Source organism: Erythrolamprus reginae, chromosome 4, assembly GCF_031021105.1.
Source record: "Erythrolamprus reginae isolate rEryReg1 chromosome 4, rEryReg1.hap1, whole genome shotgun sequence".
In the NCBI taxonomy this organism is placed as follows: domain Eukaryota; kingdom Metazoa; phylum Chordata; class Lepidosauria; order Squamata; family Dipsadidae; genus Erythrolamprus; species Erythrolamprus reginae.
Window position 1 is genome coordinate 136460547 of NC_091953.1, and position 24747 is coordinate 136485293.

General features: G+C 41.8%; 1 protein-coding gene across 4 annotated transcripts in view; it reads right to left on the reverse strand.

Moving 5' to 3' along the window:
• Positions 1 to 17365, reverse strand: part of VWA8 (von Willebrand factor A domain containing 8) — a 99023-nt gene extending 81658 nt beyond the window's left edge. For 3 of the 4 annotated variants that reach the window (XM_070751383.1, XM_070751380.1, XM_070751382.1), the window contains exons 1-9: positions 17141 to 17360; positions 14529 to 14606; positions 7593 to 7723; positions 5760 to 5870; positions 3588 to 3755; positions 2797 to 2961; positions 2481 to 2530; positions 1211 to 1319; positions 654 to 758 (exon numbers count right to left, since the gene is read on the reverse strand). In XM_070751383.1, the coding sequence (XP_070607484.1) occupies positions 654 to 758; positions 1211 to 1319; positions 2481 to 2530; positions 2797 to 2961; positions 3588 to 3755; positions 5760 to 5870; positions 7593 to 7723; positions 14529 to 14606; positions 17141 to 17285 (1062 nt within the window). In that variant the 5' untranslated portion in view covers positions 17286 to 17360. Of the gene's footprint in view, positions 1 to 653; positions 759 to 1210; positions 1320 to 2480; positions 2531 to 2796; positions 2962 to 3587; positions 3756 to 5759; positions 5871 to 7592; positions 7724 to 14528; positions 14607 to 17140 lie in introns of all 4 variants that reach the window. The other variant, XM_070751384.1, reaches the window with a different exon arrangement.
• Between the last annotated feature and the right edge of the window lie 7382 nt (positions 17366 to 24747).

A 24747-nucleotide genomic window follows, 5' to 3' on the forward strand; every position in this document is an offset into this window, starting at 1 on the left:
TCCATTTCTTATTGTGCTCACAACCTATATATATATATATCCCTTAATTTTCAAATTCAGAAAAAAACATGTGACACATATAGATAGAATTGTCGGCTATCAATAAAATTAACTGCCTTGGAAATGGCCCTGGGTTGGGCCGAGAGGCAAAAAAGGAGCTGTGATGTTCCTTCAATACACCAGGGTGATTCGACACAAAAATATGTAACCCTTCCCTGGTGCAGAGCTGAAGGGATTGGATACTGTAGCCTAGAGGATAATTCTCTGTCTTACAAGGCAAAGGTTGCAGGTTCAAGTCCCAGTGGGTATGGCTAGCTGATGAGGCCAAAATGGGGCCGAAATAGATCTATCCTAGTCTTCCTTAATTTTCAAATTCAGCAAAAAAACATGTGACATATATATATTACTAACTATACCTTTTTTCCAACCAACAATAGAACTTGCCCCAACAGTTATAATATTCCAAATATTCCTTATTTTTTAATTCCAGTGTTAGTTTATCCATTTACGCGCACATTATTATTTTCTCTATTACATCTTCTTCAGACAGTATGTTTTCATTTTTTCCAATATTGCGGAAATATAATTCTTGCCGCAGTTGTTATGTGCACCTTTTTCTAATCGCTCGGTATAAACAGTCATTAAACGCTTACTTTTAAGGCATCTTCGACAGCTGTCTGGCCTTCCTTTCCTAGCAAAATATTATAGGGATACAGCCAGTTGATGATATGTTGCACTGACATCATAGGAAAGGAATTCTAAATAAGGGAAAAATAATAATAAAATCAAGACTGGTGTATCTAAGAGAAGAACTAATCAACGTCCTCTGGTTAAATATTTGCAAACTTCCGAGGTTCTATTGTAAAGTTTGTTGGTTGAGATTCCAAATCTCTGGCAGTTTGGAGGAGAAACATCTCTTGAGATTAGGAAAGATAAAAAAGAATAGAGTTGGAAGGGACCTTGGAGGTCTTCTAGTCCAGCCCCCTGCATCTCTTCTCCTTCCTTTCATCTTCCTTTTTTTGCTAGTATTGTACAAGGCTACATTACACCTGGTTGGGATAACTGTTGACCTTTCCCCGTCCTTCCATCTTATTCCATCTCTCTCCTATATTTTCTTCTTTTCTTCTCTCTGTTTTCCTTCTATCTTTCTTATCGTTTTCTTCCCTTCCCTTGTTAAGGTGTGGACTACGTTTATGAGCCATAGACCTACCAGGATCTGCACAGCAGAGGAGAGACTGTCTAACGGGAAATCGGGAAGGCCCAACGAAGATGATTCTTGGGTGCAGAGTGTCATGGCAAACGACAACAGCTGTGAGATTCTAGAAATAAAACAATCAGTCATTCACTTGTGCCCATATAACTTTTGCGCTTACAATAATTTCAAATGACCAGAGACCCCGGTTTGAAAAGTCAATATAGTGGCGCCTCTACTTAAGAACTTAATTTGTTCTGTGACCAGGTTCTTAGGTAGAAAAGTTTGTAAGTAGAAGCAATTTTTCCCATAGGAATCAATGTAAAAGCAAATAATGCACGCAAACCCATTAGGAAAGAAATAAAAGCTTGGAATTTGGGTGGGAGGAGGAGGAGGAGGAAGAAGAGGAGGAGGACAGTCACTGCCGAAGGAAGAATATCTTCGGGACCGCCTTCTGCCGCACGAATCCCAGCGACCGGTTAGGTCCCACAGAGTTGGCCTTCTTCGGGTCCCATCAACCAAACAATGTCACCTGGCGGGACCCAGGGGAAGAGCCTTCTCTGTGGTGGCTCTGACCCTCTGGAACCAGCTCCCCCCTGAGATTAGGATTGCCCCCACCCTCCCTGCCTTTCGTAAACTCCTTAAATCCCACCTCTGCCGTCAGGCATGGGGGAACTAAAACATCTCCCCCTTGCCCATGTTGTTTTGCCGTTTGATTGATTGACTGTGTGCCTGTTTTTTATATATATTGGGATTGTTTTATGAATTTCTTAACTTAAAATTGTAATTGGATTGGTGGGCATTGGATTTGTTACTATGTACTGTTTTTACTATTGTTGTGAGCCGCCCCGAGTTTGCGGAGAGGGGCGGCATATAAATCCAATAAATCTAATCTAATCTAATCTAAGAAGGGGAGGAGAGGGGAATTAAAAAAATCCAAAACTTTAAGGATTAAAAAAATAAAAAGTGGGACTCTGAAGTGGCGAGGAGGAGCATGCGCCTCCCATACACCCGGCGCGAGGCTGCCTCCCATACACTGCGCCAGAGAGAGAAACCCAGGGGGAATGGCAGGAAACTGGCCGGGCCTTCGAGCTGCTCTCAAATTTCCTGGGAATTTTTTCCGGGCTCGGGTTCTTAATTAGAAAATGGTCCTTAAGAAGAGGCAAAAAAATCTTGAACACCCGGTTCTTATCTAGAAAAGTTCTTAAGTAGAGGCCTTCTTAGGTAGAGGCACCACTGTACTAGGAACACTCGTGTAGAAATTTAAATTAAATCATGTAGAAATTACCTTTCTGTTGAAACGTCATTTCCAATAAAATACAGTTGGGATAAGTGGTCCTGAAAGAAAATGCAACACATACGGTTCTTATAAATCTTTCTGCGCGAGGTACGTTCTGTTCCAGGATAAAATTATCTAGGTTTTAAACAGATTGGATCTGGGTTTTACCGCTGACTCTGCCGTCTTTTATGCCAAAGTGCTGATCTTTAGAAAACTCAAATCACTTCTAATCTTGAGCTTCTGTTTTAATTAACGGATTGGCCGCTACGGAAGGCGTGCGCTTCAGCCGACATTTTTAAAATTAAAACTTGCCACGTTCCCTTACCTTGAAAGGTAAATAATAAACATCTCGGGCCTGAAACCTAGATCGAAGCGGCGGATCTAATGGGTTGCCCAAGTATCGGGGGACAGGGAGCCCCAGCGCTATCACCCGGAAGTCTTCACTGACTCTAACGATCCTCCAAGCATCCAGGGCTTCTTTGTCATGCTCCTAAAGACAAGTCATAGAATAAAAATTATTTTCAGGCTATTGTGACTGGTATAGTCTTCGGAGAAGGGCGGCATACAAGTCTAATAAATAATAATAATAATAATAATAATAATAATAATAATAATAATAATAATAATCTGTTTCTTTACAGAGTCTGCACTTTGGGTCGTCTGTTGATTTTTCAATTCTGGCTTTGACAGCATTTGTTCTAATGGCCTGGTGTAATAATTCTTATAATAATAATAATATAAGAATTATTAGACCAGGCTATTAGAACAAATGCTGTCAAAGCCAGAATTGAAAAATCAGCAGACGACCCAAAGTGCAGACTCTGTAAAGAAACAGAGGAAACAATCGATCACATACTCAGCTGCTGCAAAAAGATTACACAGACTGACTACAAGCTTAGACATGATGCTGTGGCACAGATGATCCACTGGAACTTGTGCCAGAACTACCATTTCCCAGCGGCAAAGAACTGGTGGGATCATAAGCCCGAAAAAGTGGTCGAAAATGAGCAAGCAAAACTACTGTGGGACTTCCGACTTCCTTCCATCCATCCATCCATCCATCCATCCATCCATCAATCAATCAACCTCGGAGGAAGCCCGGAGCCTCCTGCTCACCTTCAGCAGTTTATCGTAACGCTCGGCCGACATGAGGAAGCGTCCATCCTCCAACTGCATCTCCCGGTTCTCCAGCAAATTGTTCAAGACCGGCAGGACGTTCCGCTCGGCCTTCTCCAGCCCTTCCAGCACCAGGATCCGGCCTTCCGTTGCGGCCCGCACCGCACACTGAGGAAGAGAAAGACACAATCGGCACTCAACAACACTTCGCAAAACAGACCTGGGAAACACCAGTTCCCCTTCCGTTTACCTCCGCCCAGCCATCCAGATCAAGAAGAGAGGAAAAAGGAAGGAAGGAAGGAAGGAAGGAAGGAAGGAAGGAAGGAAGGAAGGAAGGAAGGAAGGAGAGGGTATGGGGTCTTCGGAAAGGGGCGGCATACAAATCTAATAAATTATTATTATTACTGTTATTATTATTATTAAGGAAGGAAGGAAGGAGAGATCATCCGAGGGCATGGGGTGAGGTATCATCAGTACGCTGATGACACTCAGTTATACACCTCCACCCCATGTCCACTCAGCGAAGCAGGGGAAGTGATGTGCCAGTGTCTGGAGGCTGTTAGGGTCTGGATGGGTGTTAACAGGCCCAACCTCAACCCCTGACAAGATGGAGTGGCTGTGGATGCTGCCTCCCAAGGACACGTCCACCTATCCATCCATCACCCTGGGGGGAACGGAACTTCTGACCCCCTCAGAGAGGGTCTGCAACTCCTCGATCCACATTAGAACATCAGCTGTGGCGAGGGGGGCGTTTGCCCAGGTTCGCCTAGTGCACCAGTTGCGGCCCTATTTGGACAGGGAGTCTCTGCTCACAGTCACTCATGCCCTCATCACTTCGAGGTTTGACTACTGCAATGCTCTCTACATGGGGCTACCTCTGAAGAGCGTCCAGAAACTGCAAATTGTGCAGAACGCAGCCACGCGAGCAGTCATGGGCTTGCCCAGACATATCTCTCCAACACTCTGCAGACTGCGTTGGCTGCCAATTGGTTTCCGGACTCAATTCAAAGTGTTGGTTATGACCTACATGGCATCGGACCAGAATATGGAATTTATTTTACCTGTGCTTGGGAAAAATGGGTGGAGAGTAAGAATGGAAACTGTATTGTTAAGTGAATTAAATACCCAGACAACACGACATTTATTAAGAACTAAGAAATGTGAAAAAGTGGTATTTGGTTAAGACGAAGTTGTGTGCACCATCTACCAGTATGGCTCTGTATTACCCTGGCATGTTTCAGAATTTTCATTATGGATTCCTGCCCCAGGTTCCGATGTACAACACTTACAAGCCTCTTGCTATCACGGACTATAACATGGACTATGGTTATAATGACAGTTTATCCAACCAAATGATTTACCATCCCATCTATGTTTCAAGTCCTCTCTATTACCCTTATTCTTTCTGGAATTTTCCCCAGATGACTTCTGTTCCTCTCTACCAGGCTTACAGTAACTACTATACGCCTATGGCAGTCCAGAGCCCAAGATTGGATCTGTGGCCAGAAGGGTTTGTTCTGAGAGCAAAGCTCCATTGGGGTAGACTTGCACATGTTGTGGGGCCTAGGAGGGACTTGCCAGACTTTGTGAAAGATGATCTCAGAAGAGTCTATGGCATGAATCCAAAGACAGATGTTTCCATAACGTATCAGAATGGTGAATTTATTATAAAAGAAAACCCCAGGGTAGGAGAACAGGAATACAAGGTGGAGAAGACAATCAAAAGGAAAGAACCGACCCCAACTACCATTGAAATGGAGAACAGCTATGAAGAGAGGAACCGAAAGAAGAAAAAGAAAGCAAAATGTAATCAGTAGAAAATTAATAAAATTTATTTTTTTAAAATAGTGAACAGGTAACTCTCTCCAGATTACTTACTTTCTTTCTTTCTTTCTTTCTTTCTTTCTTTCTTTCTTTCTTTCTTTCTTTCTTTCTTTCTTTCTCTTTTCCTTCCTTCCTCCCTTTCTCTCTCTCTCTCTTTCTTTCATTCATTCATTCATATTTCTTTCTTTCTCTCTCTCTCTTCTTTTTCTGTCTGTCTGTTTTTCTTTCTGTCTGTCTGTTTTTCTTTTTTTCTCTTCCTTCCTTCATCTCTCTTTCTCATTCATTCATTCATTCATTCATATGTCACCTAACTCCCTGAGGACAATAAAGGTTGTCATTATTACTCACTTGGTCAATGTAGTAGGCGGTGCCGGCTCGGATTTCTCTTCGCTGTTTGAGATCGGTTTCGGTTGTGTCTCTTGAAAGAGCCATATATTCCACCTCTCGTTTGGTCAGTTCCTACAGAAAGTGGAAATGAATTTTGGCGAGAAAAAATATATTTTAAGCTTCAGAATTTAACCACCAACAATTCAACGCAGCACAAGTCCAAAAAGCCACTGAATGGAAAACAAATCTAAGGCCGAAAGAACGATTGTAGGAATCGAGTACGAAAAGAAGGACTAGGGGTGACATGATAGTAGTCTTCCAATATTTTGGGGGGCTGTCACAGAGAAGAAGGGGTCAACCTATTCTCCAAAGCACCAGAAGGCAGGACAAGAAGCAACGGGTGGAAACTAATCAAGGAGAGAAGCAACTTAGAAATAAGGAGAAACTTCCTGACAATGAGGACAATTAATCAGTGGAACAACTCGCCACCAGAAGTTGTGAATGCTCCAACACTGGAGGTTTTAAAGAAGAGATTGAACAACCATTTGTGGTGTAGGGTTTCCAGCTTGAGCTGGGGTCAGACTAAAAGACCTCCAAAGACCCTTCCAACATTGTCATTCTGAAACTTAATTTGGTGTTCCATTTCATTCTACCACGGTTTCGTTTTTTAAAAATGATACTTGGTTTTATCAAAAATCAAGACCCACGTTTCTGATTTCTCTGCAGAGGAATTTTACCAGCTTAGAGGCAAAAATTGGAGAGGAAACTAAGGAATTCATCTTTATTTCTGTTTCTAGCAATAAAGATATCAATAGCATTTAGACTGACACTTATATACACCGCTTCATAGTGCTTTTACAGCCCTCTCTAAGTGGTTTACAGAATCAGCCTTTTGCCCCCAACAATCTGGGTCCTCATTTTACTCAGAAGGATGGAAGGCTGAGTCAACCTGGAGCCGGTGAGATTTGAACTGCTAAACTACAGCTAGTAGTTAGCTGAAATAGCCTGAAAGGCTTCACTCTAACCACTGTGCCACCCTGGCTCTTATTCATATTCAGACCTGAATCAATCGCTACAGCTTATCTATAGCAAATTCATTATATTTTTTTAATTTTAGGCTGTACTCCCTTACCTCAATTTATATCTTTACCCATCTTTTTAAAAAAATTCTGTCATTTTTAAATGCCCTAAATTTCTGATCTCTTTTCCCTTCTGATCTCTTATCCCTTTTTTCTTATCCCTTATCTTTTCCCTTCCAACTTTATTACTCAATTTTCTATTTTTAACTCATTCTCCATATTTAAACACATTCTAATCTCATCACTTACACTTCCATCCGTTGGTTAATATCATTACCAACTTCCCAATATACTATAACAAAGAAGAAGAAAAGAATCCCTAATTAACTAGAATCTCTAAATTATTATTATTATCTATTTTAATTAGATTTATATCCCTCCCCTCTCCAAGGACTCGGGGCAGCTTACAACGAAAAAGATAGTATACATCGAGATACAATTAATTCAGATTAAAAGTTACATTTAAAAACTGAAGAACCTATTAAAATACATATATATCCATTCAAACAAACGCACTATAGGTTCATTGGCCAGAGGGCAGAATCTAATGACCCCAAGCTTGGCGGCATAGATGAGTCTTTAGACTTTTCTCAAAGGCGAGGAAGGTGGGAGCAACCTGAATCTCTGGGGGGAGATGATTCCAGAGGGCCGGGGGCCCCCACAGAGAAGGCCCTTCCCCTAGGTCCCACCAAGCGACATTGTCTAGTTGACGGGACCTGTAGAAGGCCAACTTTGCTGGGACCCCTGCGGCAAATGGGAAACTCCCAAGCCTTACCAGGTATTGCATGGCGATAGAACGCCGAAGGGGTCCCGGGGGTCCAATAAGGAAAACGTCTTGTCCAAGGAGATCCTTCTGCATGATCCATCTCAGATGCTGAATCACCGACTGAGCCAGAGACTCTGAAACTAAAGGAAAGGCCCTCGCGTGAAATTCAGGTCTCATTTTCAGAAAGTTTTAAACATTTTTTTTCCCAACACTCTTGCGCTGATCCCGCCTTTCTCTTCTCCAATTTGCATTTATGGGCACAGGGGGTTGGCTAAAAATTTTTAACTCGATGGGATTTCCCATTCAAGATTGGTGGAGTGCGCAATCATTCATTCATTCATTCATTCATTCATTCATTCATTCATTCATTCATTTATTAGATTTGTATGCCGCCCCTCTCTGAAGACTCGGGGCGGCTAACAACAATAAAAAAGACAATGTAACAAATATTAAAAAATAATCTTAAAAACCCCAATTTAAGAGACCAATCATACAAACAAGCATACCATGTATAAGCCTAGGGTGAAGGGAAATTTCAATTCCCCCATGCCTGACAACAGAGGTGGGTTTTAAGGAGCTTGCGAAAGGCAAGGAGGTTGGGGGCAACTCTGATATCTGGGGGGAGCTGGTTCCAGAGGGTCGGGGCCGCCACAGAGAAGGCTCTTCTCCTGGGTCCCACCAAATGACATTGTTTAGTCGACGGGACTCGGAGAAGGCCAACTCTGTGGGACCTAACCGGTCGCTGGGATTCGTGCGGCAGAAGAAATCATGATCAAGCCCAGGGGTGGATTCCCTGCACTCCTGTCACTACTCGTTTTTTCCCGTCATTCCTATCACCCATTTCCTCCCACTTATGACTGTACGACCGTAACTTGTTGCCTGTATCCTTAAGATTTTTATTAATGTTGATTGTTTCCACATTGCCTATTGGAGCCCTATGACAATCATTAAGTACTGTAGCTCATGATTCTTGACAAATGGATCTTTTTCTTTTATGTACCCTGAGAGCATCTGCACCAAAGACGAATTCCTTGTGCATCTAAACACACTTGGCCAATAAAGAATTCTATTCTATTCTATTCTATTCTATTCTATTTTATTTTATTCTATTCTGTTCTATTCTGTTCCATTCCATCTTCTTTTCCATCTTCTTTTCCATTTTCTATTCTATTCTATTTTCTATTCCATTCTATTTTATTCTATTCTATTTTTCTTTAAAATTCATTTTAATCAGTTGGTTTATTAAGAATTTCCAATTTAAGTTATCAAAGGCCTTCTCAGCGTCCAGGAAGATTAGAGCTAAATTTTTTTCCGGATGAGCTTCGTAGTATTCTAAAATGTTGATGATATTTCTTAGATTATTTCTTATATTTCTATTGGGTAGAAACCCGTTTTGATCTGAATGTATCACCTCATTACTGATCTTTTTGAATCGTTCCGCAATTATGGTTGTAAAAATTTTGTAATCTGAATTTAATAAAGCTATAGGTCTGAATTGTCTAATCAGATGTTTTTGAGTAGGATCTTTTGGAATTAATGAAATAAGACCTTCTCTCCAGGATTGTGGGATTTCTCCTTTATTTAATACTTCATTCATTGTTTCTAGTATTATTTCTTTAATATGTTCTTGTATTTTTTTATAAAAGTCTGCAAGGATCCCATCTGTCCTGGGAGTTTTATTATTATTTTGTTTTTTGATAGCGTTTTCTAATTCTGACATTGTTATAGCTTCTTCCATCCTATTGATATTTGTTTCTGTTATAATTGGTAATTTAGCTTTATTTAAATAAGTTAGTATTTCTTCTTCTTTTATTTCATCATTTTTGTAAAGCTCTTGAAAATAGTTTTTAGCTATATCTTTTTTCTTTTCTATTTCAAATTGTTTATTTCCCTGTCTGTCTTCTAATTTTGGTTCCATTCTATTCCATTCCATTCCATTCTATTCCATTCCATTTTCTTTTCCATCTTATCCTATTCTATCCTACCCTACCCTGCCCTACTCTATTCTATTCTAACTGGCCTTATGATTTTGCAGAATGTGAGACAACATCAGAAATCCTCATGTAGATATGTAGCATGTCTATGCAAGTGTACACTCTGGAGAGCAGGCTATACAGAATTTCATTTTTAATGTGCGTTGCTATGTCCACGGTAAAAAAATGACAATAAAGATTAGCTTATCTTATAACTCTGTTCTTAATGTTGTAGGTTTTTTAATGGCTGAAGAGTTACAACCCTCAGAGCAATTTGGTTTATTTTTTTATTTTTATTTTTGCAATACAGCTGAATGTTGCTAGTAAATTAGTTAAGTTCAACTCATTCTATTTTAGGTACAGTTGGAAGGAAAGGAATTGGATCAAACTTAAGAAAGGCTTAAAATAGAAACTCAATTCAAAACAATCTTCCATGAAGAACAGAACATAAATAGCGCATACGCTATTCTGAAAACAAGAATGCCCCAAGGATTTTAAGGCAGAGGTCTTCAAACTTGGCAACTTTAAGACTTGTGGACTTCAACTCCCAGAATTCTGCAGCAAGCTATGCTGGCTGAGGAATTCTGGGAGTTGAAGTCCACAAGTCTTAAAGTTGCCAAGTTTGGGGACTCCAGGTTTAAGGGGATAGCCTGTTAAACCCCCAAATGCACTGATTGATTGATTGATTGATTGATTTTATTAATTGGATTTGTATGTAGGCATACCAATCCAATTTATGACCTCTTACTCATTTACCAAATATTTAGTCTAGCATTTTAATCCTTTATTTGTGTCTCACAGAACAGCTTTAAGTTCACAAATATTTAGCTAAACTTATTTACAGAATTCACCAATGCATTTAAGGAGCCCAGATGGACAAATAAAAATGTTTCCTCTTTCAGCTGTTCTTTCACGTATTTCTCCCGTTTCATTTCAACAAATTCATTTCATTGCTTGTTTGGTGTAAAAAAAAAAAAATCATTTTAATTAAATTTCCAACAATGACTCATTCTCCTTGCTTCAAACCTCAGAAAGAACTGGATTGGATTAGAAACCTTTTATTTGCAAATGGGCTAAAAGCAAAATCTAAAAGTAAAATCAAATTGGAATTATGTAAGATACCCGTATTTTTTGGAGGGTAAGATGCACATTAGTTTTTGGAGAGGAAAATAGGGAAAAAATAATGTGACTAGTTCTCACTCTGGTCAGTTTCAGCACATTAGTTTACTGGTTTTGAACACACGTGCTTGGTTTTTATCCCCTGGTTGGATAAAACAACGAAAAAAGCTAACCAAATTGTTAGTATCTTTTAGGAGAGAAAAGGGTGCATCTTATAACTCCAAAAAAATATGGTACATTTAATATAACTGAGCCTTATCTTAAATAAACACAAGCTATGTACAACTGAAACCTAAAATTGGCACAAACGTCCAAGTGCCCACTGATTCTTAAAATCATTACCAGCAGTTTGATTTTAAAAACTGTTTTATTTAAGCATCTAGCTTAAATAAAGTCTTCGGAGAGGGGCGGCATACAAATCTAATAAATTGAATTGAATTGAATTAAAGCAAATACTTTTGTTGTTGTTTGTTTGTTTGTTTGTTTATTTAATTTATTTATTTATTGGATTTGTATGCCGCCCCTCTCCGTAGAGTCGGGGCGGCTAACAACAGTAATAAAAGACAGCATGTAAATCCAATACAAAAACAGCTTTAAACCCTTATTGTAAAACCAAACATACATATAAACAAACATACCATACATAAATTGTATAGGCCTAGGGGGAAAGAGTATCGCAGTTCCCCCATGCCTGACGGCAGAGGTGGGTTTTAAGGAGCTTACGAAAGGCGAGGAGGGTGGGGGCAATTCTAATTTCCAGGGGGAGTTGGTTCCAGAGGGCCGGGGCTGCCACAGAGAAGGCTCTTCCCCTGGGCCCCGCCAAACGACATTGTTTTGTTGATGGGACCCGGAGAAGGCCCACTCTGTGGGACCTAACCGGTCGCTGGGATATATTAGATATTACAATTTATATGTATTATAAATTACATATAAAAATATTATTATATTTATATCACAGTTTACGGTATTACGATTCCTGAACTACAAGCATAAACATCCAAAATGGTTGGTTACTGTTTATCTGCCTTCACATTCCACTAATGGTATCAGATTCAAGCTTGCTAATTGTTTTTGAAAGGAGTAATTTTGCTCCGTCTCTATAAATGGGTGTTTTGTGTGAATGCCCTACCACTAAATTGTCACACAGATTCTATGTGATCGCTAGGAACTGAGAACAATTTGATAGCATATAATCAATCAATCAAAATCTGCCTCTAAAATCTTAATTATATATGCAATACTGAAAATTTTGGCTGGCGGAGCAAGGAAAATAAATAATTCTTGAACAGTATTTATTTTGTTGGGTGTGCTCGACAAAACTATGAAAATCTTAAAAGCTCCCCTAAGCTAATACTGGACTACATTTTGTGAGCCAATATCTACATTAAAGGAATTGCTAATCTCTGTAATCTGGTTTATAGAGTTTATAAAGAAATTCTTATTTGAACTGTCACATTAAAAAAAGAGTGACATGTGAATAAATGATTTTTTTTAAAAAAATTACAATCCATTGTAACTAATGCAATTGGCTGCTTTAATTCAATCAGATTGTTAAAAGTATTAATTACTAGTAGCTGGATAGTCCTGCTTTGCTACGAAACTATGGGATCGAGCTTGATAAACTGACAGTTAAAGCTTGAAAATTAATTAGTTACGGGCTTGATACATAGACACTTAAAGCTTGAAAATTTAAGTAGAATGTGTAACTCCTTAGCATCAGAGAGTGTTAATATAAGACAACTGGCAGTTGGAACAGAGTTCTTTTCAAGTGAGGAGGGGGGAGTAGAATGTCTAAACTCCCAGCCCAAAGGCCGGATGAGTCACGTGCTGGTCATGCCCACACCCAGTTTAGCGAAGGGGTAGCATCAGAGCGTGTTAATATAAGACAACTGGCAGTTGGAACAGAGTTCTTTTCAGGTGAGGAGAGGAAGTAGAATGTCTAAACTCCCAGCCCAAAGGCTGGATGAGTCACGTGCTGGTCATGCCCACCCCCAGTTTAGCGAAAGGGTAGCATCAGAGCGTGTTAATATAAGGAAGCTAGCAGTTGGAACAGAGTTCTTTTCAAGTGAGGAGGGGGGAGTAGAACATCTAACTCCGTAGCATCAGATCGTGTTAATATAAAACTGTATAAGAAATACTAATGATCTGATGGTCATTTCAAAACATTCTTTCTTAATGAGCATCTAGAAACCAAGAGGAACATACGTAACAAGTTTCAAGTTTGTAGACTTTACAAACGTTTTCGTGATGAGTGAGTGGTATTTGGCTTTTATAAAGTTCATTTTAATTGTAGCTATGCTATGAATAAAACAATTAAGAGGGTACTGTCAGAGTCCAAATGCATTAATAATAGAATTCTATATAGATAGTCCTTGACTTACAACATTTCATTTAGTGACTGTTGGGACTCATGGCCAGTTTCAAACTTGCAACGTCACAGCATCACCATAATCACGTGATCAAAATCCAGGCACTTGGCAATTGGCAGTTTCAGTGTCCCAGGGTCATGTGAAGAAATTTTGTGACCTTCTGACAAGCAAAGTCCACCGGGGAAGGCAGATTCATCCAGGTTACTCGCTTATCAACTACAGCAATTCGCTCAACCACACTGGCAAAGGAGGTCATAAGTGGGGGGAAATCTCTCTTAACAAATGTCTCGCTCAACAACAAACATTTTGGGCTCAATTGTGGTTGTAAGGACAAGGGGCTGTATATTTTTCTGCATGACATTTGAGAAGACTGAAGAGTTTTCTTATGTGTGTGTGTGTGTGTGTATGTATGTATGTATGTATGTGTGTATATATATATATATATATATATATATATATATATATCTATATATATATATATATCTTTCTTTCTTTCTTTCTTTCTTTCTTTCCTTCTTTCTTCCTTCCTTGGATTTGTATGCTGCCCCTCTCCGTAGACTCGGGGCGGCTAACAACAGTGGTAAAAACAAGATGCGACAATCCAATACTAAAGCAGCTGAAAACCCTTATTTTAAAACCAAACATACATACAAACATACCATACATAAATTGTAGAAGACTAGGGGGAAAGAATATCTCAGTTCCCCCATGCCTGACGACAGAGGTGGGTTTTAAGAAGCTTACAAAAGGCAAGAAGGGTGGGGGCTATTCTAATCTCTGGGGGGAGTTGGTACCAGAGGGCCGGGGCCGCCACAGAGAAGGCTCTTCCCCTGGGTCCCACCAAACGACATTGTTTAGTTGACGGGACCCGGAGAAGACCCACTCTGTGGGACCTAATTGGTCGCTGGGATTCGTGCGGCAGAAGGCGGTCCCGGAGATAACCTGGCCCAGTGCCATGAAAGGCTTTATAGGTCATAACCAACACTTTGAATTGTGACCGGAAACTGATCGGACACCAATGAAGACTGCGGAGTGTTGGTGACACATGGGCATATCTGGGAAAGCCCATGATTGCTCTCGCAGCTGCATTCTGCACGATCTGAAGTTTCCGAACACTTTTCAAAGGTAGCCCCATGTAGAGAGCGTTACAGTAGTCGGGCCTCGAGGTTTGGTCAATTTTATTTATGGTGGAGCAACATTTCTGAAACTCTTGATATTTTCCGCACTATGTTTGTGGGCAATAAAACCAGTGATTTTCAACGCTTTTCTTCACTACGGAGCCCCTTTAAATACTTTTTGCGGCCACGGATTCCCAAGACTTAACTCAAGATTTAAAATCAATATTTTTTTTCAAGCCTTCGCACATACCCTGTGATAACGTCCCCCCACCCCCAACCCCCACGGTTCTACAGACCACGGCTCAAGAATCACTGGACCAGACTTGTACTTTGAGCTTAATTTTTAAGATCACATGGTTTTCTTACTGTAGTTCACAGGGACCAGTTCCGGATTTTTGGGCTTTCTGAGTTTGTAGGACACATCTCCAATAGTAACAGTATCACCTGAAAGGGAGAAAATAAAATAGTTATTGATCATTGCTGACCGTGCTGGCTGGAAAAAAAAGGATAAAATAACAAACGTACATTTAGTCAATAATAAAAGAGTTATTTCTTGGTGATTAATGGGTTAATGGGAAAATAGACACAAGACTAGATATATAAAGTAGGATCATTGTTTAAAAACTGGTTTATAACAAATATGTAAAAATAGTTGCGTTGCGTTCAATCGCAACAACACAAGAGCACGCAACAGATTCAAACTTAATACGAACCGCTCCAAACGTGACTGTAAAAAAATATGATTTCAACAATCGAGTTATTGAAGCGTTGAACTCATTACCGGACTCAATTGTGTCAACCCCTAACCCCCAACACTTCTCCCTTAGACTCTCCACGATTGACCTCTCCAGGTTCCTAAGAGGCCAGTAAGGGCGTACATAAGTGCACTGGTGTGCCTTTCGTCCCCTGTCCAGTTGTCTTTCCTTTCTCTCACTTATCATATATATTCTCTTTCTTTCATATATCCTCTCCTCTAAGTTCACTTTCACCCTTATATATATTACCACATGTCTATTTTTCTTCCTATGTATTTGTGTATTGGACAAATGAATAAATAAATAAAATAATAGAACGTGAGCGCAATAAGAATTGTAACACAGATTTGCTACACAAATGTCTTTGTTTTGTGTGTTATGTGTATATTTGTTTGTAAATAAAACTTTAAAAAATAATAATAATAATTAAAAAAGAATCTATCATTACCAGAGTTGGTCAAGGACCACTCACAAGATTTTCAGGAAGCATGTGACTGACAATAATGAAAGATTAAAGCAAATGTACAATGGCTAATGGACAGGATACAGCAGGAGGAGGAGAAGAATGTGGCATCTCCAAGTTGTTGTTAGAGGTGGGCATGTCACCACAAACCCACAGTTGGAGAACCACATTTCAGCCTACGCGGGGTGCACGCCCCAGCCTGTGTTGTGTCATTTGTGTTTCATCATGGGATTAAATCAGTGTGAGAAGCAGCAGTGAGCACAATGAGGTCCCCCCCCCCCCCCCCAGTGCTCGATTCTTCTTAGAAGACAACTGTAGCTTTCTTCCCCTGTTTCTTCACTAGTCCTGAGAACTCCGGCCCTCTTCACACAACAAGGCACCCAGAGCAGTTAAGGACATATTTCTAGTTTTGGTTCACACAATGGCCAATAGCTGCTGCACATAGTGCTCCGGCTACTAAGTTTTTATGCTCCATCTCTCCATACCTATATCTATTATCAACTGGGGGAAGGGAGGGCCACCACACAGAGAGAAAAAAAGTCACAGAAGAAAGAAAGGGAGAGAGGAAGGAAGGAGAAAAGAGAGAGGAAGGGAAGGGGAAGGAAGGGAGGGAGGAGAAAAGACAGAGGAAGGGGAGGGAAGGGGAAAGAAGGAAAGAAGGAAGGCATGGAGGGAGGGAGGGAGGAAGAGATAAAGAAAGAAAGAAAGAAAGAAAGAAAGAAAGAAAGAAAGAAAGAAAGAAAGAAAGAAAAGAGAAAAAAAAGTTCAGAAAGTCAGAAAGAAAGGATTGGCCTTCTGGAAAGCCATAAAGACCTGGCTTTTCTGACAGGCCTGGGGCTATTGACCTCAGGGGGGATGACCAGCAAGGTCAGCCTGTGAATGTATGGTTGGCTGCAATTATTTTAAATTGAAATGCTTTTATACTGATCCATGTTTATTTTTGTTGTAAGACGCCCTGAGTCCCTAGGGAGTTGGGCGGCGCACACACACACACACACACACACAAACATACATACATTCATACATACATTCAGAAAGAAAGAAAGTCAGCAAACAGGAAAGAAAGTCAGAGAGGAAGGAAGAAGGAAGGAAGGGTCACTACTGAGAGAAAGAGAAATTTAGAGAAGAAAGTCAGAAAGAAAGAAAGAGCAGAAAGAAAAGTTAGAGGAAGAAGGTAAGAAGGAAGGAAGGAAGGAAGGAAAGTCAGGAAGGGAGGGAGGGAGGGAAGAAGGAAGGGGAAAAGGAAGGGTTACCACTGTGGGAAAGAGAAATTTACAAAAAAAGTCAGAAAGAATGAAAGAAAGAGCAGAAAGAAAAGTCAGAGATAGAGATAGAGAGAGAGAGAGAGACAGACAGACAGAGAAAGAAATTTAAGAAATAAAGAAAAAAAAGGAGAAGAAGAAAGTCAGAAAGAAAGTAAAGCATGAAGGAAGGGTGGAGAGAGAAAAATACAGAAGGAATCCAGAAAGAAAGACTCACCATTGAGAAAGTCAAAAGAAAGTCAGAGTGGGAGGAAAGAAAGAAAGAAAGAAAGAAAGTTGGAAGGAAGGAGAGAAGGAAGGAGAGAGAAAGAGAGAGAAAAGAAAGGGGAGGCACAGTCCTCAGCCTGCCCAGCCTCCCACCGAGCCCTCCATCGCAAACCAGCCCCTTCCTTCCCCGCCAGAAGCCTCCCTACTCGCCCCCCAACCCCCCCCCCCTCCCGACTTCTCTACGCCCCCCCGCCTCCTCCTCCTCCGCCCAGGCGGGGAAGGCGGCCTCACCTTGTTCGTTGTGCAAGGCCCGGAGCCCGCCCCGCAACCCGGCCACCTGCTGCAGGAGGAGGCGGACCCTGCGGGCAGCCGAGGAGCCCGCGCAGGGACCCCCGGGGACGCCCGCCCTGCCCAGGCACACCACTCGGGCCTGCATGGCCTGCCGGCGGAGCAGGAGAAGAACGGAGGCCCTGGGGGACGCGGTCCGGCCACGCACAGCCTCCGCCCGGAAACACCGGCGCCGCTTATGAGGGCCGGGCGCTGGCGAGGAGGCGGCTCAGCCATCCCGGGAGGGCGGCGGGGCTCTTTCCCAGCCCGGGGATCGGAGGGGGGGAACCGCGGGAGTGCACCCAGCTGGGACTGCGGTGGGAGGCGTGGGGGAGATGGACGGAAGGGGAGAAAGAAGGAAAGAGAGAGAAAGGCAAGAAGGAAGGAAAGGAGGGAGGGACCAGATTGTAACCAGGTGCTAATGATGTGTTTTTATTTATTTGGTCCAATACACAATAATACACAATGGAGGTTATAGAGCAGGGGTGGGCAATACATTTTGCCATGGGGTCCCATGAGAAATTGGGATGGTTTTAGAGGGCCGGATTAATATAATTAACTCAGTTCTACCCAATAATGTACATTATTGGGTAGAACTGAGTTAATTATATTGTAATTATAAATTGTAATTATAAATTATATTGTATATATTATAATTATTTTATTTATTTATTTTTGATTTCATTTGATTTCATTTCCATTTGATTTGATTTGATTTGTATGCCGCCCCTCTCCGTAGACTCGGGGCGGCTAACAACAATGGTAAAAAACAACATGTAACAATCCAATTAATAAAACAACTAAAAACCAGACATACACACAAACATACCATGCATAACTTGTAATTATAAATTAATTGCCCACCCCTTCCTTCCTTCTTCAGATGGAGAGAAGCTTCTGTGTCTCTGATTTTCTCTGCCTTTTATTTCTGCTTTTGGGCAGTTCTTTACTTCTCTTTCAAAATATTCCTTCCAGCTGCCTCTCTTGAACTGTCCTACATTGTCACTTGAGAAAACATAGTGGAGGCTTTGCCTGAAAGTAGCTTTGGATTCCTTTTCTTCCTCCTCCTCCCCCCCCCCCCGAGAGGTGGGGGGGTTGCTTTAAATTTCTCAGAAAGGCCACTGAAACCAATGAATTGTTAAAAAATGAGCATTTATTGGACTTTTGCAAAAGGGCATGGAAAGATATTTTTTTCCTTCCTTCCTTCCTTCCTTCCTTCCTTCCTTCCTTCCTTCCTTCCTCCCTCCCTCCCTTTCTCCTTCCTTCCTTCCTCCCTCCCTCCATTTCCCCTCCTTCCTTCCCTAGATTTCTCCTCCCTTCCTCCATTTCTCCTTCCTCCCTCCATTTCTCCTTCCTTCCTTCCTCCCCCCTCCATTTCTCCTTCCTTCCTCCCTCCCTCCATTTCCCCTCCTTCCCTTCCTAGATTTCTCCTCCCTCCCTCCCTCCCTCCCTCCATTTCTCCTTCCTCCCTCCCTCCATTTCTCCTTCCTTCCTCCCTCCATTTCTCCTTCCTTCCTTCCTCCCCCCCTCCATTTCTCCTTCCAACCTCCACGGGCCTGTCACAGACAGCGGGCGGGCCGCATCTGGCCCTCGGGCCACCCTTTGCCCAGGTCTGTTATAAAGGATATAGTAAAGAAGATATATGAGATATAGGAGAGACTATAGGACAGGGGACGGAAGGCACTAGTGCGCTTATGTACGCCCCTTACTGACCTCTTAGGAATCTGGATAGTCTAAGGGTAAAATGTTTGGGGTTAGGGGATGATACTACAGAGTCCAGTAATGAGTTCCACGCTTCGACAACCCGATTACTAAAGTCGTATTTTTTACAGTCAAGTTTGGAGCGGTTAATATTATGCTTGAATCTGTTGTGTGCTTTTGTGTTGTTGTGGTTGAAGCTGAAGTAGTCTTTGACAGGCAGGACATTACAGCATATGATCTAACGATGTTCCCAGCTCTTACTATTTGCAAGCTCTTTCATTGTTACTCTCTGCGAAGAATGTTTTCCAAGCTCTAAGTCTTTGCAGGGTTTGTTTCATTGCTCCAAATAAGTTACTTTCCAGCCCTAACCAGGTGCTAATAATGTTCCTAGCTCTTACCAACTTGCAAGCTCTTTCATTGTTACTCTCTGTGAAAAATGTTTTCCAAGCCCTAAGTCTTTGCAGGATTTTTTTTCATTGTTCTACTTGCTCCAAGTAAGTTTCTTTCCAGGCCTAACCAGGTTCTAACAATGTTCCCAACTCTTACCAGCTTGCAAGCTCTTTCATTGTTACTCCCTGCGAAGAATGTTTTCCAGACTCTAAGTCCTTGCAGGGGGTTTTTTCATTGCTCTACTTGCTCCAAATGTTTCTTTCCAGGTGCTAACGATGTTCCCAGCTCTTACTGGCTTGCAAGCTCTTTCATTGTTACTCTCTCCAAATGAGTTTTTTTTTTAAGCCCTAACCAGGGGATAAAATAATGTGCTGACCAGACTAAGGATGCTCACCAAATGAATACCTGATAGGCAGATCCCCCTCCTCTATTTTCCTCCCCCAAAATTAATGTGCATCTTATACTCAAGGTGTCTTATACGCCGAAAAATACGGTAGGTGATGCAGTGTCACAAAAGCACGTAGGATGAGAAAATATGAAAAGGTAGGTTTGGTAGAATAAAAGGTGTGAGATTTCTGTGGGTGAGAAAAAAAAACCATGTGAATAAAACGTAGGGGGGAAAATGGGTGCGAGAGAAACTGAATCATGTGCATATTGAATAAGGAATGAGCAAAAAAAGAAAAGAAAATGTAGTTGACGAGAGCAAGGGACGGTTCCGATGAAAAAAGGCAGAAGAAAATGCAGTGTGATTTTGATGGGCGTTTTTAAGAAATGGTTTGGAAGTGGACGAAGAAAGCCGAACATGGCCCCCAGCAGGGTGAAGGGAACTGAAAATAAAAATGATGAAATGATTTTGAATGAGTCCGAAGTAAGGCGATGCTGGAAGACATCGTTCAGATATGTTGTTTGAGAATGACAGTGATGGGCTGGATGAACAGACCCTAAATAAATTTGGACTTGGACGAGGGAATAGAAGGGCAACTGATCAAATTCGCAGACGACACCAAGCTGGCGGGGGTAGCCAATACCCTAGAAGACAGGCTCAAATTACAGAAAGACCTAGACAGACTAACACAGTGGGCACACACCAACAAAATGATGTTTAATATTGACAAGAGAAAAGTCCTTCACCTAGGCAGAAAAAACTCTGGACACACATACAACCTGGGAGAAACCCCTCTTAGCAGTAGCGACTGCGAAAGAGACCTCGGAGTCTTGGTGGACAATCAACTAAACATGAGCCAACAATGTGCAGCAGCAGCCAAAAAAGCCAACACAATCCTAAGCTGCATCAACAGGGGAATACACTCCAAGACCAGGGAAGTCTTAATACCACTCTACTACGCCCTGGTCCGACCACACCTGGAGTACTGTGTTCAGTTCTGGTCACCACACTTCAAAAGAGACATTGAAACTCTGGAGAAGGTGCAAAAAAGAGCAACCAAGATGATTAAGGGATTGGAAACCAAGACTTGCGAAGAGAGACTGAGGGAACTGGGCATGGATAGCCTAGAGAAAAGGAGGGCCAGAGCAGACATGATAGCAGTCTACAAGTATACGAGGGGATGTCACAGAGAGGAGGGGATCACTTTATTCTCCAGGGCACCAGAGGGCCGGACGAGGAACAACGGCTGGAAGCTGACCAAGGAGAGATTCAACATGGAGATAAGGAGGAACTTCCTGACGGTCAGAGCGATCAACCAATGGAACAACCTACCAGCGGACGTTGTGAACTCCAACACTCTGGACATTTTAAAGAGAAGATTGAACTGCCACTTGACTGGTGTACTATAGGGCTCCTGCTTGGGCAGGGGGTTGAACTCGATGGCCTTCATGGTCCCTTTCAACTCTAACAATAAATAAATAAATAAATGCACAAAATGTTCGGGTCCAAGAAAAAATTGTAAAAAATTTGCAAGAAGTGCGAGAATGTAGAAAAGGAGATATGTTGTTTGAGAATGACAGTGATGGGCTGGATGAACAGACCCTAAATAAATGCATAAACATGTTATTCTTGACTTCGTTTAGTGCCCATTCAAAGTTGCCCCGATGCTGAAAAAAGTGACTTGCTGTATTTTTCAGAGTATAAGATGCACCTTAGTTTTGGAGGAGGAAAACAAGGCAAAAAATAAAATAAAATCTGCCTCTTCCTCCCAGCAATTTGCCTCGCAGCAAACAGCACAGAAGATATAAACTGTTTGCTGCATATTTCTGGAAGATACAATAGCACTGGGCTTCTTCAGATCAAGCATTTATTTTAAAAAGCCGCTTCTTCGTTTTATTTATTTATTTATTTTATTTGTTTCGTCAAGTACGTATTGGTGGTATACAAAGATATAATATTTATATACATGATGCTAGTAAAAGAGAAACATTAGGACAGGGTGGTGCTCTTGTGCACGCCCCTTACTGTCCGTTTAGGAATCGGGTGCGGTCAACAGTGGAGAATCTAAGGATAAAGTTTTGGGGGTTTGTATCTGTTGTGTGCTTGTGTGTTGTTGTGGCTGAAGCTGAAGTAGTCGTTGACAGGAAGGACGTAGTAGATGATTTAATGGTCTATGGTTAAATCGTATATAAGGCGACGTAGTTCTAAGTTTTCTAAACCTAGGATTGTAATTCTAGTTGAGTCCTCGGAGAGGGATGGCATCAAAGTCCAATAAATAAATAAGACACTCCCAGGTTTTCACCTTCTTTTTGGAGGTAAAATTTTATAGTCTAAAAAATACAGTATGAATATTTTTTACACTTGCAACCTGTGGTCACGTGATAAAATTCAGAAGCTTGGCAACTGGCATGTACTTACGGCAGTTGCAGTGTCATGTGATCCCGTTTTGCGACCTCTTGACGAAGTGAAATCAGATTCACTTAACAACCGCGTTACCGACTTAAGAATGCAGTGATTCGCTTAACGTCTGGCGAGAAAGATCGTTAAGGTGGGCCATAACTCACTTAACCTCTGCTTTGCTTAACAACAGAAATTTCGAGCTCAATTGCAGTCTCACTTGTTTGTTTATTATCATTTGTGTTGTGGTTGGCTCTGGCCCAGCTCCTGCCCCAAGGAATGTGGAGGTGGATGTGGGGGAAACATTCACATGCCCCAGGCCTGTTTTGCTCCCGATAGAATCTCCCGACGAAGGCTCCTCTGATGAAGGAAGCGTGAGTAGCCGGGAAGAGGGGAGTTTGGCAGACAGCCCAGGAGGAGATCAATCATCCTTATCAACCCTGGATTCTGAACAAGAACTTATGACAGACCCACGCATGCGTAGAGTGATGCGTAGGAGAGAACAACTGGAGGATTATTACAGGAGATAAGTGAGGCTACCTGTGGTTGGGTGGGGCTGCTGTAATTAGTGTTACAGAAGAACCATGCTGGTTTAGCCTCATGGAAGTTTATCTGATTCATAGTTTCGTCAAGATCGTGGTTTTGCTGTTTCCCTGTTCAAGATTGTGTGTGGACTTTCTAGACTTTTGGAATTGGACTCAATTTCCCAGTTACTGGGTGAGAAATTGGATTGCATTTAACCTGTGTCTTGTGTGTACCAGAAAATCACTTTGACATTTAAAAAGGGAGTTTTTTCTGCTTTTCTGTTGATAAAGACTTTTGGTTTTCCTTCTATCGTGTGGTGTGTGTCTTTCTGGACTAATTACCCTGTAATTACGGGCGGTTGGGACATGCCGGCAGAACATATTTGTATGTCGAGGAGTGCCTGTACCGGTGGAACAGTGTTAAAAATGGAGATTTCAAGGCTTCAGGAATGACTGTGCAGCTTGTTTTAAGGTGTGTGAAGCCGGCACCTGTACTTTTCACTTGGCAGTACACCTGTTATTATTCCTTTCAATAATAGGAAAGGTTATAACAGTGAATGCAACTGAAGGGAGTATTGCTTTCTTAATTGTACCTGGAAAGGTGCTTGGCAGAATTCTAATTGAACAGGTACGAGAAGACAATGTACGTTCATTATCCAGAATAGGGAGGGGGAGAGAGAGAGAGAGAGAGAGAAAGGCAATTGATCTCCTAGTTCTGTACGTTCTCTTAAAACCTCTAGCTTGGGTGGAAGCTACGCATTCAATTATTATTAACCTAATTTTCTGACTGCCGCAGGAATTAATTCAGATTTGAATGAGCGCACAGCAGAAGCACAAAACCCTAAGAATGCAGTGTGCAACTGCATACTTATCTGGTAAAAAACGTTACTGGCTCTGTTGTCACGATAGGATTAGTAGCAGTATGTTGCTGATTCCTAGCAAAATCTTGCAAGGCTTCGAACGTCACCTTAAAGCAGGGGTTCCCAAACTAAGCAACTTTAAGACTTGTGGACTTCAACTCCCAGAATTCTCCAGCCAGCTTAGCTCTCTTAGACCTCTGCCTTAAAGCCTCCTTCCACAACGTTCGCCGTGAGCGCCGGGCAGAGGTGGCGCTTATGGGCCAAGCCGGCGACCCCAAAACTTAGGCTTAATGAAGCTTGCCTGGCCCCGTGGCAAAAGAGGGCCCTGCCCACAATAGCCAATCGTTTTCTTGCAGCTTATAATAAGTAAAATTATAAATATTCAAATTCCATTGGGGCCCACATCGGAGAGTTGCGGGTGTGCAAAATATTTACTTTTTCTTGGCGGAGGGTGTAACAGAAAATAATTGAGAAGCACTGAGTTACAGAGACATTAGACTTAATTAATTTATTATTTATTATATTTGTATGCCGCCCCTCTCCGCAGACTCGGGGCGGCTCACAACAATAATATTTTATTTATTTATTCATTCATTCATTCATTCATTCATTCATTCATTCATTCATTTATTAGATTTGTATGCCGCCCCTCTCTGTAGACTCGGGGCGGCTATAATAATAACAATATACAATGTAACAAATCTAATATTAAAAGAAAGTATCTAAAAACCCGTCATTTAAAAAAGCATGCAACACAAACTTACCATACATGAACTTTATAAGCCTGGGGGAGATGTCTCAATTCCCCCATGCCTGGCGATATAGGTGGGTCTTAAGCAATTTACAAAAGACAGGGTGGGGCCAGTTCTGATCTCTGGGGGGAGTTGATTCCAGAGGGCCGGGGCCGCCACAGAGAAGGCTCTTCCCCTGGGGCCCGCCAGACAACATCGTTTTGTCAACGGAACCGGAGAAGGCCAACTCTGTGGGACCTTATTGGCCTCTGGGATTCGTGCGGCAGAAGATGGTCACGGAGATATTCTGGTCCGATGCCATGTAGGGCTTTATAGGTCATTACCAACACTTTGAATTGTGACCGGAGAACTGATCGGCAGCAATGCAAGCCACGGAGTGTTGGAGAGACGTGGGTGAATCTAGGTAACCCCACAATAGCTCTCGCGGACGCACTCTGCATGATCTGAAGTTTCCGAACATGTCTCATTCTGAGCCTTTAGATCTACAAGCCTCTTGTTAGCCAACGTTTCCAATTAGAGAAATTATCCCGGATTGTCTAAAGGGAAGAAGTTGTAACTGGAA